At 42.3% G+C, this 17,004-nt stretch overlaps 1 protein-coding gene across 6 annotated transcripts in view; it reads left to right on the top strand.

Moving 5' to 3' along the window:
- kif13a (kinesin family member 13A) overlaps nt 1-17,004 on the top strand; it is a 45,457-nt gene that overhangs the window by 17,007 nt on the left and 11,446 nt on the right. For 4 of the 6 annotated variants that reach the window (XM_035671960.1, XM_035671958.1, XM_035671962.1 and 1 more), the window contains exons 3-22: nt 3,996-4,011; nt 5,915-5,975; nt 6,892-6,984; nt 7,887-8,067; nt 9,921-10,008; nt 10,531-10,665; nt 10,795-10,907; nt 11,024-11,135; nt 11,333-11,545; nt 11,672-11,782; nt 11,877-12,011; nt 13,063-13,193; nt 13,471-13,557; nt 13,639-13,814; nt 14,955-15,174; nt 15,500-15,662; nt 15,845-15,988; nt 16,077-16,226; nt 16,503-16,667; nt 16,804-16,977. In XM_035671960.1, the coding sequence (XP_035527853.1) occupies nt 3,996-4,011; nt 5,915-5,975; nt 6,892-6,984; nt 7,887-8,067; nt 9,921-10,008; nt 10,531-10,665; nt 10,795-10,907; nt 11,024-11,135; nt 11,333-11,545; nt 11,672-11,782; nt 11,877-12,011; nt 13,063-13,193; nt 13,471-13,557; nt 13,639-13,814; nt 14,955-15,174; nt 15,500-15,662; nt 15,845-15,988; nt 16,077-16,226; nt 16,503-16,667; nt 16,804-16,977 (2,668 nt within the window). The remainder of the gene's footprint in view (nt 1-3,995; nt 4,012-5,914; nt 5,976-6,891; nt 6,985-7,886; nt 8,068-9,920; nt 10,009-10,530; nt 10,666-10,794; nt 10,908-11,023; nt 11,136-11,332; nt 11,546-11,671; nt 11,783-11,876; nt 12,012-13,062; nt 13,194-13,470; nt 13,558-13,638; nt 13,815-14,954; nt 15,175-15,499; nt 15,663-15,844; nt 15,989-16,076; nt 16,227-16,502; nt 16,668-16,803; nt 16,978-17,004) is intronic. The other 2 variants (XM_035671963.1, XM_035671959.1) reach the window with 1 other exon arrangement.

Raw genomic sequence — 17,004 nt, 5'->3', positions numbered from 1 at the left:
ACACACACACACACAGAGCTCTAAACGTTGTCTGTTTGGCTCTGGAGCTTGTTGAATTGTAACTGTCCGAAGCATGTCCATAGCCAAACAGGGAAAAGAGTCATATGTGCGGTTAAATGGAGGTTAAAAGGGTGGGGGAGGCAAAGTTTTAGCGGCAAATCAAGAAGAGGAATTTAAATCTGGGGCTAGGTGGGGGTGGGGGGGTGCCAGCAAACAAACTATGTTTGTGAGTGTGTGCGCACAGAGCAGATGAATGTTGTGAGTGTCATCTCAATGGGGGGTGAACCTCATCCGTGTGATTTATATACCCCATTTGAGCAGCAGGATTATATCATCAGAAATCCATGCAAAGCCAGCTAAATTACACTGATGAATCTGACATATTCTTCATGCATTGGAAACTGGGGAGCTACAGCGTGTGTGTTTCTAGATGTGGATGTATTTATTTTCATTTTGATTTGAAACTCGTTTTCTGGCCTGTCAAACACTGATTTCAGATGATAACACCGCTTACATCATTTCTGGTAGCTAATTTGAACCAGCCTGCTCCTGATCTGTCCATAAAAGGCATGTTTATGGATGTCAGATTAAATTAAATGATAAATAAATAAAAATGGAACATATTTGTCTGATACTTCTGTGAGCATGAGCATGCAATGTAACTTTATGGTAGATAGATGCTTCAGTGGGTGAATGATACAGTAGATTAATCTGGTGTGTTGCCTACTGGGCTAGAAGAGTGCAGTTTTCGGTGGCATAATAACCTAGTGGCCTTAATCTGGCTCCATAACCACAGGGGGCATTCCATTTCTGCTCTCCTCTCCCACTCTTCATACCTTCGTTATGGACACCAGCAGACATGGGTCTGGCACAGAAGGATGCCATGTGGGATCTTAGTGAATCTAACCATCGACAATGAACTGAAAAATGATCAAAGTGTGGCTCTGAGGAGATGTTTCTTACTAAAAAATGATAAGGAGTAAGGATTTTATAAAGGAGATCAAAATGTGCTCCTCTAATCTGCCCGCCATAACACAGGATCAGTACAGAGGGAGGGAATCATAGTAGTGTGTGAGGCCAGTTTCCACCCTCGGCCAAGTCGAAATCATTCATGGGTGCCTTGGCATCAGGTAGCTGGAGGCGTGGGAGCCTGAGCGTGCCCTTGATGACACACACATAAAGGCACGAAGAACCAGCCCCCAATGGGACTTTTAGGCTTTATCCGTGCCCTGCTGGGTCTGCAGTGTGCATCTGCCTCTGAGCGGGGAGGAATCTGATGTTATCTGGCACTTCTGTGCCATACATGTGTGTCATACACTTGTTCAACCACAACGCAGCCATTAATAAGCCCTCAAGCCATGACTTGACATGCATTGTGGTTATTAAGCAAACAGCCTGTGGGCTTCATGCGTGAATCATCTGGAGCTGCACTGTACATGATTTGTGCCACCGGTAGCATTTCTTGACTGGAAAGACGCAAATTAAGATATTGTAATCACATTGTGTTTCATCATTGCATACTGCATTGCAACTATTTTCTTTAAGCAAATAATTGTTTAATTCATTTTTCAAGTCAAAACTGCAAAACATCCTGTGATTCCAGCTCTTTAACTGTGAGGATTATATCTTATATGTTTGGGTTTTAGAGAGCTGCTTGGACAGACAAGCAATTTCAATACATCACCTTTGGCTCTGTGAAATTATAATGCCCATTTTTCACTATTTTGTGACATTTTATAGAAACATCGACATGGTCATTATATTGATAGGAGTGCAATAAAATGGTTTTGTTGTACCATTATACCTTGTAAAATACAGGATCATTTGCAAGAACTACTGATAAATGTTATACCATCAGTGTGAATGATAAAGGATGTATACAACCAAATGTAACTATTGGCATCAATGAAGGAGAGGACATAGCCTACACGGTTTCAACAAGCAAGGTACAACATTGCTAAGAAGGACACAGATTTCTGGGGAGATTAAAAAGATTATGTCTAAAGCAGAGTGGGAGAACTGGAGCCTAAATGTACTTTAACCTATTGAGGGGGAGGTCTTAACATTGTGATACGGGGATGTAAGGAAAGACACTATAACAGTGAATACAAATATGTAATGATTTGTCAATTTTGAAAATTAAATGAATTCCTTATGTGACTTTGTGAGAAAATAGCAGCTCTGTGAAATCCTAAATATAGCCAGTTCCAAACAGTTCCCTCCATTGTCTTGTTCAGCATAGCCAGCATTCCAGATTTGGTTGCATATACTGTACATACAATATATGACACAATGAGCAAGGGCCACCAAACCACTGCAGTAGCTAGTTTCTTCTGCTACAGAGTCTAGACTACACACATTCCATAACTGCATGTCTTTTGTCTCCACATTTAATATGTGTGTGTGTGTCTCTCTCTTTCCGGTCTTGTGTCTGTCATCCTTTTGTTTTCCATAGGGATACATCTGTTCTCTGTCCTTGTCCATTTTGCATTCTTCACAAGGTTAAAGCTGTCGTCTGTCTATTTATTGTCATAACTCTTCCACGTGTTTCTTTTATCTTTGTAGCAACACTGACGTGACTGAGATTTCGTTTTACCTTTCAAGATGTATTGGGACCAACGGTCCTTGATCACACCTCCTAGTCTGCCCATAGGAAGCCTTAGATCTGTGCTCCCTGCTGTCTGATGCTGATATATATCTCATAGCTCCTTATGGACATCCCCTCTCTGCTTTCCGGTGCTAGAGGACAGGGTGCAGTCTTTGTCTGCTCTGATTGAGACTGAATCACAGGGGTTGTTAGTGGCCCAGATTCAGATTCAGAGTATGAACCCAAACAAGGCCCTCTTCCTTTTACTCCTCTACCCGCTCACTCTCTTGTCTGTCCCTAATTATAATGTGCTTGAGCACAATTAACGGCCTGGGTTTAGTCCTCAAAGGAACTCGTCTTTCACCTCGCTTTTTCTAAAGCTCTCTGTATCTTTAATACTTTAATAGTGAACGTGAAAATAAAAGCGCAGACGAGTACGTTTTTTGTCGGTATCGTCGTACAGTTCTCAAGGCGTGTTGTTGTTGGTGACTCAGCTCCGTTTGTGTGAGACACTTTGGTGCAGTGTTTCAGTCCTTAAAATGCTGCCTGCCCTGTATTAGTTACTGAGTGAAGGTGATGCCCACCTCTGTCTCTGTGCCAGCAGACGCCTGCAGGAGGGATCTGCAGATTGTTGAAGGATGGGACTGTGGCAGATGTAGACGCACTAGGGTGGTGTAAGCGTTGTGCTACATCATACTGGAACATGCATTAACAAAAATAACATGTAAGATGTAATTTCCCTAGGTATATATTGTAATAGCTGTAGCATTAGCTTGGAGCTGTTGGGTCTTACTTTAATGATGCAGTTTTTGTGCTTTAGGGAATTCCCTTACCAGTTAAGAAAATAATCCTACATAACTTAGTGCCATATATATTACCCTTTTGTCCTTAGTTCCGGCAGCTGCTAATGCTGAGTGTGGCTTCCCCAACCTGGCCTCTCAGTTAAGTCCACAGGCATAAGAGCTATTTACTCAACAGAGTCAGTGGGACATTGAATCCTAAATCTCTTCCCTTCCTCACGCTCCACTGGCCCAATTATGAACCCAATCACAGCAGCACCTACCACGAGGAAACGCCACTGTGCGGAAGCAAATGAATGAGTGAATAAATAAGGGAAGGAGTGACGGAAGAAGTCACACCAGGAATTTGGGAAAGTAAAGTTAGAAAGGAGTCTGAAGGTTCATAATAAAATGGGGTTTTGTTTTTATTGCACATGTTTTCAATTCAAAAAGCTATTTATGTCAACATAGACAATGGGAGGTTTCCTACTGTGAGAAGTGCAGCTGCATCTTATTGAGTGTGAACATGTTCTGACTGTTAAATTGTATCAATGCTAACCATGTTATTTCTTCTCTCTCTGTCTCCCGTGGGTTTCCTCTGTTTATGATGGATTGCCCCTCTCATACAGCAGGAAACAACCTAAGGTATGTAAGTTTCATCTGTTTCTGTTGCTACAAAAAAAAAAAACTGGCCAGCATTTCAGAGTTGACGCGCAGTGTCAGCAGGAACAGTCTGAATTTTCAGTGCAAGTAGCCATCTGTAGTGACTTCTCACTGGCTGTCCTGGCATCACAGATATTAAAATCATCCAGAAGTGCACAGGCAACACTATTGCCCCGAGGGGCTGAGAAACATCCTGCATGGGTTGGTCTACTGTTTTGGCGTTTCTAGGGACATGATTGAGAGTGTTTTAGTAGTTTGGTTGGTCAGCAGGAGCCGGATAGATGTCCGTGTGAATGTGTCAGCGCTCTAAGATCTCATGAACACCCACAAAGGCTCCACAATGAGAGAGGGATGAGCGGGGACACTGGTGCAGTGTGTGTGTGCATTCAAAGCTGCATTGTTGGAGTGCACCCCCACCTCCCCCCTTGACAACACGCTGGTGACTAGCTCAGAGATGTTTCACACACCAGGGACGGGCTTTGTGCTCAGTACACTCGGCCGCTGACAGGACCAGGGAGCGTGGACCACGGGCGTGCGTGGTCTCTGGGGCCCGTGAACCTGAGTTACCCCGTAATACCCTTCAGCTAGACGAGCACGTGGCTGTCTGCTAAGTTATAGTGGCACTCAAATTAGTGTCCCTGCATTCGAAAGGGTAAACAGAGGTTGCAGTCCTATCGCATTCGACCAGTTTTAAGCCTAGAAATGACAAAAAGGGCATTGTGCGTCTCAGCTTCATCATTATTTGCACTGCTGATTAATAGTAATTGTCCAATCAGGAGCAATTTGTCGCGCAGTCACACCCTCAGGCTGGCCAGAGACAGAGCGGAGGAGCAGGACCCCTAGTTACCAAACCAGCCCTAATTGAGAATGATGGCACTTTTGTTTCTTTGAATGGCACCCACTCACTTGTGTGAAGTCACAAGAGGAGGTCTTGCTTTCAAAGCACTGAGTAATCTCAGATTCCCATGCTGACTGTGCAACCAGTGGTTCTCTGGCCAATAGCCCTTATTATGATTAGAAGGGAGTTCAATTATTTGGGGTATTTGTGCAGGGGAAAGTGCTTTGGCAGAGCAGCAGCAGTGCACTGAGAGCCAGGAGTAGTAATGTGCAGCAGTGTTGTGCTTGCACTGCAGGATGACAGTGCAAGCTTGAAAAGAGAAGTGGCTGAGCTAGGATAAAATATTAGTTTGGTGATTTCTTTGTTCAACCAGGAAAGCCATACAATACAATGCAAAAGACTGTCTGTACTAACATTGAAACTACTCAAAGGGGAAATTGAAGGGGAACATTAGATACGTGAGGTTAAAGTGGATTTGCAGCATATACAGTAACAGGAGCTGTTCTGTCTGTGAGAAGTACGGGGCCTTGGTAAATGACAGATACCAGGACAGTCAGTGGCGTCTCTGTGTGCTGTCCATCCAGAGCTCATGCAGGTGCACACAAGGGGTCTCTGCTGCTGCTGAAGTCTGTGTAGTGAGACCCAGCGCTGAGGGCTGAGAGCCAGCCTGCACCACCGGGAATAGCTACGGCCCCGTTTCCTTGGAGACGAGGGTCACCGGGTGCTGGAATTTCTTCTGGGGAGCGCTGACCCTGATTTATGAATTCATTTAACTCCAGCCACTATGACAAAACACGCGGCAGCTGACAGTGGATCAGTGCAGACAGTCATGGTGCGGTCTTAACGAACAGTACTCAAATAGAATTCATCTTACTCATCTAGACAAGCTCAGTCCTGTTGATTCACTGTATTGTACTGCATAATAAGCCTGTTTTTGTACAACAGAAGAAGTAAGACCACTACCGAGATCAGGCTGTGTTGTACTGTACATGCTTGGACAGGTGTGAGAAGTGTGTGTTTACTCTCCATGTGCTGTCGCCTCTGCAGGTGTTCGCTTTTGACCACTGTTTCTGGTCTATGGATGAGTCCAACGTTCCCAAATATGCTGGTGAGTCATAAATGCTGTGAAACTGATCCTACAGTCATCACCAAACAACTCAAATCATGCCCAATGTAATGATCTGCTGAGCCTTGTGCAGCAATAGTGCAGGGAAACTCCCTACTTGATGGAAAGCTGTTTTTGCATCATGCAAAGCAAAGCACGGTGGTGTATACGGTAATTTGCATTTTCAGTGAATACATTAAAATATAATTAAGGTAGTTGTCTTTGTATTGTCTGAGAACAATAACACCATCAGTGGGTTTTTAAAAATAACTGGAAGTTGTATTTGTACCATATTTTGATTACGTAATCATCCACCTGAGTTATACTTCTTATGTACCCACCCACGTGGTTAATTCAATTTCTTCAGCCACCATTCATTCTCTTCTACAATTCATGCCTCTAATTAGTGAAGCACAGAAAAGGTTACAGCTACAGTTTTTGTAACATCTATAGAAAAGAGGGTTATTACTGTCCCACTGACAGATTTACATAATCATTGTAGATATCTTTCCTTGTCATTTCGGTCTCATTTTGTGATGGAAATGTAATGCATACATCTGCTTTGTGCTGAACCGACAAGGCAATCTGTTCAGTGAAGGGCTGCCTCAAGGGCCCAGGCCAAGGCTTTATATAGCTCATTAAACAGCTGTCCCATTCAGCAGGAGCATGACAGTGAGAAACACAAGAGATTTCTCTACACAGCCCAGCATTTTCCACACGACCAGACAGGAATCTATCACCTTTCATGAATCTTATTCTTCCTTGTTTCTTGTTTAGTGGCCCTTGTCGATACATTTCTCTGTTTTCATTTTACTACACTAATTAAAGGATGCAAACCAGACAACTAAGAGGACTTACATAACTGATTGTTTTATCTATTTACCATAGTCTCCATGGTTTCTGATTCTTTGTTTAAAAGGTCAAGAGGTGGTGTTCAAGTGCCTTGGAGAGGGAATACTTGAAAATGCATTCCAGGGATATAATGCCTGCATATTTGCCTACGGACAAACAGGTAACTGAAAATCCAGATGAAATCTACACTCATTTTTTTTAAATGTCTTTAAGTACATTTGCAGTTCAAGCTGTCTCCAGATGTGTCCGTAGAAAGTTTAAAGAACAGGAAGACTTGTATTTCTGATTACACTGGTGATCACTTGACTCATATCCTCCTCTGCCCTGAATCAAATTAGCTCCTTTATCCAACTTCCTGCCTTAGAGACAAAAAGAGACAGACCTACTGAAAAGTTTGAAGAGAAGAGCAGATTCACCTGATGCATAAAAGAAAAAGTAGCACACTAGTCATGATTTCTAAGCAGTATTAGTCTAATCAAGAATTTTGTCTCTAGCAGTGTAGCTCTAGGGATGACAATGCTGGTTGGTCAGTCTGGTCCACCATTTTGTTCAAAACTGCACAGTCATTTGTGGTTTCCAGACGATGAATCCTAATGACTTTGGTCATCATCTGACTTATACATTAGCACCATCATCAGGTCAGAATTTAAAATATAGCATATACTTTACTTTATAGCAAAATAGTTGTAAAACTAATGACATTCCCATCAGCCATAGCTGTAATATGCATTTAGGGTTAATTATCAAATGTTAGCATGCTAAACTAAGATGGTGACCATGATTAACATTATACCTGCTAAACATTAGCATGTTAATATTGTCATTGTCAAAGTTAGCATGCAGCTCAGAGCACCACTGTGTCTAAGTACAGCTACATTAGTCATGAACGTCCATTTTTCTGCAGATAGACTCAAAAAATGAATTAGAGAAATAATTTTCTCCATTATGAACACTTTGTGGTCATAATGGAGATCTAAATTAAGCTTTACTGTTATTGAAGCCCTGCCCTGTACAGACTAACCTCTCTTTGTCGGATACAATGACTCTGCAATGTCTTTCCAGGTTCAGGCAAGTCCTTTTCCATGATGGGAAATGGGGAGCAGCCGGGTTTAATCCCTCGACTCTGCTGCTCGCTGTTTGAGAGGGTCCACAGAGAGGGGAACGAGGGTCATACTTTCAAGGTGGAAGTGTCCTACATGGAGATCTACAATGAGAAGGTCCGTGACCTGCTCGATCCCAAAGGGTGAGTCTGATGTGTGTTCCTGTATTTTTTCTTCAGAATAAACACGTGAGATTAATGATCTAATGCTTTGGTAATGCGTTTGGCCTGCCGGTGACAGACACAGCTGGTTGCACAAACCGTAGTATCATTTTCTCATAGTCTTGATTCACTGCAGCACGAGTAGTGACCTCTCCGTAAGCTCCCACTTTGTGTTAGTTTGCGTCTCTGTTTATAGCTCTGTTGTGTCTAGTAGCCTGAATGGCGGACGGCGACAGAATGATGCGTGTAGGAAGCTCAACCCAGTCATTTCCTGCAGAACAGCGGCCAGCATCATCCTCTGACACTGCTGCATTCTTTGCCTCTGTGGTCTGATGTGGGTTGGCAGACAGACTGCAGGGGAGAGCGAACTGTGAAAGCGCGTGTTTCAGGGACATCTGTTAGTGAAGCTGGGAGTAGGAGAGTGGTCAGAGCAGCCTGTGAGCCGAGCCCCACAGAGGGACTACAGTGGAGCGCTCTGTGTGCTGCAGATGTCTGAAGATGCAGCCAGACCCATTTCGATGGCAACTTCCTCTCGCTTATATAACAACCCCCGCACTCTCTTGATCTTCCCATCTATCTTCCTCAGTGATTCTTAGGATCAAACATTGGCTGTGATATAGATGAATATGCAGGATTTCTGTCACACGTAGTGGTTGCATCCTCTTCAGGATTCAGTGACTCTTACTGATCTATAGAACTTCTCCTCAACACCTAGTGAAATGCCTGTCTGCCCTCAGTTTAAATTTGTGACACTGCACATTTATGTTATTCAAATTCAAATTCACAACATTATCATGCTTTATCTTAAAAGAAGTTGACATACCATGACAACATTATCCCTCTGTCACATAGACCCCTATTGTTTTCCAAAATGAGCTGTGTTCCTTGATATTGATGAACACGGGCACTGTAGATTATTTTGAGCCAATCCCATACACACTTTCCTATTGCCCTAAACATTAGAGTAACCAAGAGTGCTGCTGAAAATGGTTCCCAGCAATACACTATTTACTCCAGTTTAGTAACACTTGTTAAAAACTACAGTGCCCAGTTGTTAAAAATATTTTGTAGTAAATTAAGCATTTTTTTTTTGCATGTTTTTAAAGATTAACATCTTCTGGGCGTTGGACTGAGAGCCACAGGAAGGCTTGGGAAGTCTGATGGAATAACTTATTGTTTGTGTTGGGCTTTTTTAATAAGATTCGTCAACAACAGAATATAGCCAGTCTTGTTCTTTCGTTTTTGTTTTTTTACGAAAATTATTTTTTGTGACAACTTGGCATCAAACTCCTGTTAACATTTTATTGCAGTTGTAGCATATGTTCGTGAAGAGTTAATTATTTCAATATTGCATGCGAGCCATTCATTTTCATAGCAAGGTTAACAAATGCACATTTTTAAACAGAAACATTTTGCCAGAGATATTTATGCTATTGAGGTTATTCTGTTACCAAATTCCAGTTGGATTCTGTTTCTAATTTCCTAGAAACGAATTTGAATTAATGTTCCAAGAGGAGTGTAAATAAGTCACATGAGCTTCTCAAAACCCTGAAGGATTCACTTAAGTTTTTATTCTGATCGAGCACTCGAGTTCAGAGGAGATGCTTTCAGTTTCTCTAGAGAGAGAATTTGTTGAGTTGCCATAAGTGCGAAGAAGTGTTACATAAAAAGGACTTCTTAGAGAGAGGAATGTTAAATCACATGTGCATTATGAAACCTTGGTCACATTTGATTAATACTTTCTTTACACGCATATGTGTGCAAAATGGTAAGAATTCCTCCCTTTTTTTCTCCTCTTTCTTTTACTCATTGTGTTGCCTTTTCTATTTTTGAAGGAGCCGACAGTCCCTGAAAGTTCGGGAGCACAAAGTCCTGGGTCCATACGTGGATGGTCTGTCTCAGCTGGCTGTGACCAGCTTTGAGGTGTGCCTCTCACCCTTCTGTCATCACACTGCAACCAGAGGAAAAGCTGAATCTGTATCACTGGCCTCATATTTCACATACGCATAGGCTTGATTTATAACACGCAGCAGAAATGCCTTTATATCATATCCCCAGTTGTCATGATTTACATTCGGAATAACCATTTCATTTCATATCCTGCTGAAACACTAATGACGCATATTCCTGATGTGGGGATGTAGTCATGGGGTTTCATGTAGTTTGTATGCCAAGCCTTGGCAGGGCCGTCCTTAATTACGTTTAAACATCTCCACCCTGTTCCTCTGTGCTCTGCTCTGCCTGATATTAGTCCAGTGCATTGCCCACTGCCTGGTGTGACCCAGCTAAATCACATGGCACACAGTCATGTGTGAACTCAGACTTTATTGTTATCATAATCATCCATATGCATGTTTTGCCTAAATCCAGTGAAATTCTTTGAAATGTTGTATTTTTTTTAAACACTTCCTCCTCCTTTTATGATCTTACACTCTATCTTTTTAGGACATTGAGGTATTAATGTCAGAGGGGAACAAATCTCGCACGGTTGCAGCCACCAACATGAATGAGGAGAGCAGTCGATCACATGCCGTCTTCAGTATCATTGTCACACAGACACTTTATGATCTTCAATCTGGGGTCAGTTTTTTCACCCACTTTTACAGTGAACTGTTCCTTTATTTTACTGAAACTAATTTGTGTTTAAAAGTCTAATTTGTCTAATCATGGGTCATACTGTCTGTTTGTCCATGTTGTGATGGTGAACAGAATTCAGGGGAGAAAGTGAGCAAGTTGAGTCTCGTTGACCTGGCAGGAAGTGAGCGGGTGTCCAAGACTGGAGCTGCTGGAGAGAGACTCAAAGAGGGCAGCAATATCAACAAGTGGGGACATTTTTTAATATGAAAGGCATTCAAATGTATGAAGTCCAGTTAATTGTTTGACAGGTTAATACTGATAGGGCTCATATGTATTTGTGTGTGTGTGTGTGTGGTTGTAGGTCTCTCACGACATTAGGCTGTGTGATCTCTGCTCTTGCTGATCAGTCAGCAGGAAAGGGGAAGGCCAAGTTTGTGCCATACAGAGACTCAGTCCTCACCTGGCTACTGAAGGTTTGACCCACAAATTATATTTATATTATATATTATACACATATTTATATATTTGGTTGTTAAAATGATACATCATTGTTGTAGGCGTGCTGAAAGGTGACCATAAATTGCCGTTTGCATCATACATGTAGACTGAAAGGACAAATATGGCAGCTACACTTCCTTCACTTCCTTTTGACATGTTTTTGTGCCTTCAGGACAACCTTGGCGGCAACAGCAAGACAGCCATGATAGCCACAGTGAGTCCAGCAGCTGATAACTACGAGGAGACTTTATCCACGCTACGTTATGCCGACAGAGCCAAGAGAATCGTCAATCACGCCGTGGTGAATGAAGACCCCAACGCTCGCATCATCAGAGAGCTCAGGGAGGAAGTGGAGAAGCTCAAAGTTCAGCTCTCTCAGGCCGAGGTGAGAGAAGGGATTGGGTGGACCGAAGAGGCTCACAAATTATGAACAAACTCATACCAGATTTGTCATCCATCACATCCAGTTTGTACTGATGCTGATTGTTTTTTTCCCCATTGTTCCCACCAGTCCATGAAGGCTCCTGAGCTGAAGGAGAAACTGCATGAGTCTGAGAAACTCATTCAGGAGATGACTGTCACCTGGGAGGAGAAATTGAGAAAGACAGAGGAGATAGCCACTGTATGCACATCGGTCATAAAGATACTCCGTAACCTTTCACTCTAATTCAGCATATTTATACGTACAGTCACACTGTTATTATCTCTGTTTACAGGAGCGTCAGAAGCAGCTTGAGAGCATGGGTATCTCTCTGGAGACATCAGGGATTAAAGTGGGTGAAGACAAGTGTTTCCTTGTCAATCTGAATGCGGATCCCGCCCTAAATGAGCTACTGGTCTACTACCTGAAGGTAATACAGTTTTTACAATTTTAATAATGCAACACTGGCAAGATAACGAGTCGCAGATACAGTGCTACACAGTCCTGCCATTGTCACCCTGCCGCAGTTTTGTGTTTTGCCATGTGTACGTCTAATTTCAGACATTGCCGTGTCTTTGAGTAGTCATAAATTGTAAATATATCATCAAAATAAAGATACATTGGTCTACCTCATCACTATACTATGGTGAAAACAAGTTGTCTCTTTAAAAACAATTGTATGGGTTAAGGCCATGAATGGATGGAAGACGTTGGTGCTGTGTTGTCATGTTGTTCGCAGCAAATGCTGTAACTTTTGGTCTAAATGAGCTGCAAAAGTCACAGATCCAAAATAATTCATAAAGTTTGTACAAAAGCCAAAAGGTTATCTGTATAACCGTCTCATTTAGGGGATTAGTTGCTTTAAAAAAAGCTTAGTCACATTCACTCCCTGCTATTACAGTATGTTGTTAACCACACAGGCCCTATACCGTCCGCATACCACAGCCGTAATATTTACCATCAAATTAGGCCTGAAACATAGCACATAAATTGCGGTGATCCAGATGAGAGCAGTCCAGTAAGAAGGAATGGACTTTACGAAGCACTGAAGTGGAACAACCAACCAGTTAGCTGGACCTGTAAGAGCAGAGGCATGTGAGAAAGCAGCCTGTGCAGAACAACAGGCCTTTGTCTGGGTTCTGCAGGCCAGCCTGGCATATCAGTGTGGAATGAGTGAAGTGGGTTAGTTCGCTGCAGGGTAGGACATCCTTTAGAAGCTGGGATGTTTGTTTAACAACGCCCACTCTTGCAACGAGAGAGACACAGGTTTTTTTTCACGTTGGCCTGGTTTTGCTTTGGTTTTACTCTTAAGTTTTGTGAAATTAAAGAGTTACCTAGTTTTATGTTTTTGCAACTGACAATACTCTTGTCCGCAAATCGTTACGGAGGTTATGACGTGAAAGTTGGAACAGGATGTTATGTGTAATTATTTTCAGATATGTCATTATAGTTTCCTTAATCTGTCCTCCACCTGTGTGTAGGAGCACACGCGGGTGGGCGCAGACACGTCTCAGGACATCCAGCTGTTTGGGATCGGTATCCAGCCGGAGCACTGTGTCCTGGAGCTCTGCCCAGATGGTGATGTCACCCTGATGCCCATAGGGAATGCCAGGTGAGCTAGTAGACAACTACCTCCAACATACACTGTCTATCTCTGTCTATATCTCTGTTGTCTCTCTCCTTCATGGATGACTGGACCTCAGTGTTTCACATGACCTCACCGTTCAGGAATCTATGATCTGAGCTCCCCGCTTTGATATCAGAGCCATGTCTCCCTCCCACTACAAAGAGACTGTTCTCTCTCAATTAGTTTTCCCTGTTTAAAGATGAAGATCATAATGCCATCTGACATCTTCATTATTAGAATTAAATGAATCTGTTTTCGACAGGACCTGTGTGAACGGAACAATGATTGATTCCTTGGTGCACCTGTGGCACGGAGATCGTATCCTATGGGGCAACAATCACTTCTTCAGGTATAAGACTTGTCATAGTGTGGCCACATTCAAAGGTGTCATGAAATAAAAAAGCCACTGATTGGGAATCATGTTCTGCAGGATTAATCTCCCTAAACGAAAGCGACGGGATCGTTTAAAGGAGCTGGACAGAGCTTCTCCCAGAGAGAGCTTTGTTGAGGCAGATGTGGAGACTGCCAGCGAGGCCTCTTCTGAGCAGGATTACAGCTATGAGTTTGCCCAGATGGAGGTCATAATGAAGACTCTTGGGAACAATGGTATGATTAGGATAATCTGCATTCTGCAATCTACAATTTATTTTAGGCTTTCAGTCCACAGTTGTAAACTATGGTTTCTAAACATTTAGCTGGTTCCAGCTACTCTGAAATAATAACATCTTTTAGAATGCCATTACTGTAAAACAATACTTTTCCCCTTTATCTTGAATATAGAAAAGCACAATTCTAGTATTAACTGCAACAATCAGCGGACTATTTTGTCAGTTGTGACAAAATCCAGATTTTTGTGGTCAGATGCAACCTGGGTGGAGCTGAGGTGGGATGGACAAAATATGCCACAGCAGAAACAATCCGTTACGTCTCACAGTAATAATAACATTTATTATCAGTCATTTTAAGACGTCCGTTAAAATGTCCGAAAAGTGTGAAAAATGCACATCGTAATTTCCAAGAGTTGAGGTTGACATCTTCAAATTTGTTGTTTTGTGTCATCAACAGTTCCAAACCCAAAGATATTCAATTTAAAATGATACAAAACAGAGAAAAACATTAAACTTCAATATTTGAGAAGATGGAGTCACGAAACATTTGGCATTTCGAGTTGCTGCTAACGTTAGCTCAGCTTGTTTCTCTGATAACTTAAGATCCAGACGTCCGATGATTAAAAGCCTATATCTGGTAAAAAAAATATAGCTAAAACAACCAAGAACTAAAAAGTGTATTCTAAAATTTTGGCTTAAATATGGATAAAAAGTAATTTTATGACTTCTGGCAGACAACCAAAACACATGCGCAAAGAGGATATGATGCTATTGACAGGTGACCAGTGAAACATATCATTACCTGAATCAAATTATGTATTCCTCTGGGTTTGAGATAATATATGTACACAACTCAACAAAATATGTAACATAGGTCTAGTGTTTATAGACATTTTAATGTGGAAATGTTAATTTTTTTTACTTCTTGTGGAGAAAGATTATTGATTTAGGGTTTCCAAAGAAAATTACTGGATTTCCTGCATCTTAATTTATTTTTTGATAACTTTATTTGTCATGAGCTCTGATGGTTTACTGTCTTTGTCCTTTTTTGAAGAAGCTGTGCCAAGTACTGCTCCTGTAAGTCATTATCAAGATTTGTGTATTGGATTGTAAAATGTATTGCTTCTCGTGTGTGTAGACCCTATGCAGAATGTAGTCCAGGTGCTGGAGAAGCAGTACCTGGAGGAGAAGCGCACAGCTCTGGAGGAGCAGCGGATGATGTATGAGCGAGAGCTGGAGTCACTACGGCAACAGCTGTCTCCCGAGAAAACACTGCAGCACCACCGCAGCAGCAGTGACCGCCTTACGTTCCCGACGCACACTCCTCACAGCAAGCTGCGACTGTGGACGGAGGAACGGTTAGTGGAGTGCAGTCACTCACACACTGATACACACCAGTTACTATGTATTATTTCAAAATCAAAGTATATTTCTTTAACCAGAGTTGCTTAAAATAAAACATCTGCCTTATTAGGTATACCTAGTTATATGAACATGTAGCAGCAAAATGTGTCCCAGAATATCCTCAGATTTTTAGTCAGTTAAGTGTTCACGTGTTACTCTCATTCCTGCTCAAAGTATCATTTGAAAACATTTAAACACAAAGAGTACATAACAGGTGATAGGTCTTCGTCTTCATGAATGAATGATCCCTGTGTTATGTCGTCTGTGTGTGTGTGTCAGGGATGAGCTTTTTCGTCAGAGCCTTTCTCGACTCAGGGAGCAGGTCGTGAAAGCCAACACCTTGGTGCGAGAAGCCAACTTTTTAGCAGAGGAGATGAACAAACTGACTGACTATCAGGTCACCCTTCAGATTCCTGCAGCCAACCTCAGCGCCAACCGCAAGGTCAGACCTCTGAACCCCCAGCAATCACACACCACTACCAAATCACATTACTGCAGGATATGGTATCACGTTGTTACAGATTTTATGGTCGTCTCTTTAAGCCTTTAGCTGTGATGTTTCAAGTTGTGAAAAGGTACTGAAAGATAGGAAGTGTCTAAATCTGTCAATATGTTTCTATGTAGCGTGGAGCGATAGTGAGTGAGCCGGCCATTCAGGTTCGGAGAAAAGGGAAGGGGACCCAGGTTTGGACCATTGAGAAGCTAGAAAACAAACTGGTAGACATGAGAGACCACTACAGGGACTGGAAGGAAGGCACAGAGGAGACGGTAAGAAACAAAGGATCAGAAAGAAGAAAAGATATGTTTTTTTTATTTTTATTAATTTGCTTATTCAGGCGTTCCTCTTTTTTTTCAGTATAACAAGCCAAACAGTAATTACTGTGACCTATTCTATGAGGCTCAAGAAAACCACAACCTGATAGGAGTGGCCAACATTTTTCTGGAGTGCCTTTTCCATGATGTCAAACTGCAATATGCTGTCCCCATCATCAGCCAGCAAGGAGAGGTAAGGACAGAGACATACAGAGATTAATACACAAATAAATTACTCATGGTGCAGCTTTCCAATTGTCTTATTGCATCAGGCCCATATGAAAGGATGATGTGCATACATTTAAAATAAATATAAACTGTATGTAATGTATTCCTCACCAAAAGGTTTATAATTTCATTTATTAAGTCCATTTTTAAATAGGTGGGCCACATGCATATGTGTAGGGAATAGACTATTGAAGACATTTTTGAATGGGAAAGATGATGTCTCCCTGCCATGTGTGTACAGGTAGCAGGCAGGTTGCACATTGAGCTGATGCGAGTCAGTGGAGCCGTACCAGAGCGCCTGTCTGGTGGAGACGACTCGTCAGAGAACTCCAGTGAGAGCAGCTGCTATGAAGTGATGGACACTAACGGGGAGATTGTCCACATGGCCAAGAGGCTCACCTGCAGGGTAAAAAGATTATTTTTGTCCTCAAATGCACAAACATTCAACTGGGAGATATTCTACTAAGACAAATTGACGACTGTCACAGTACATCAGCGCTCAGTGACTCAGCTTCATCCTTTGCTTCGTCTTTTTGCTGCAGGTGCGGATCAGGGAGGCTACAGGTCTGCCGCTCAACCTGTCCAACTTTGTCTTCTGCCAATACACCTTCTGGGAGCACGGTGAGCCTGCTGTGGCTCCTCCCATGGTCAGCCCAGACAGACCTTCCCCTCGAAGCCCAGATGCCCAGTTTACTGTCCAGTTTGATCACTGCAAGGTAAGTGAAACTGAGCTGCTGATTGTC

Source organism: Morone saxatilis, unplaced genomic scaffold (genome assembly GCF_004916995.1).
Source record: "Morone saxatilis isolate NCDOM2014 unplaced genomic scaffold, NCSU_SB_2.0 Contig24, whole genome shotgun sequence".
Classification (NCBI taxonomy): Eukaryota; Metazoa; Chordata; class Actinopteri; family Moronidae; genus Morone; species Morone saxatilis.
This window is presented reverse-complemented; position numbering and strand designations above follow the sequence as displayed.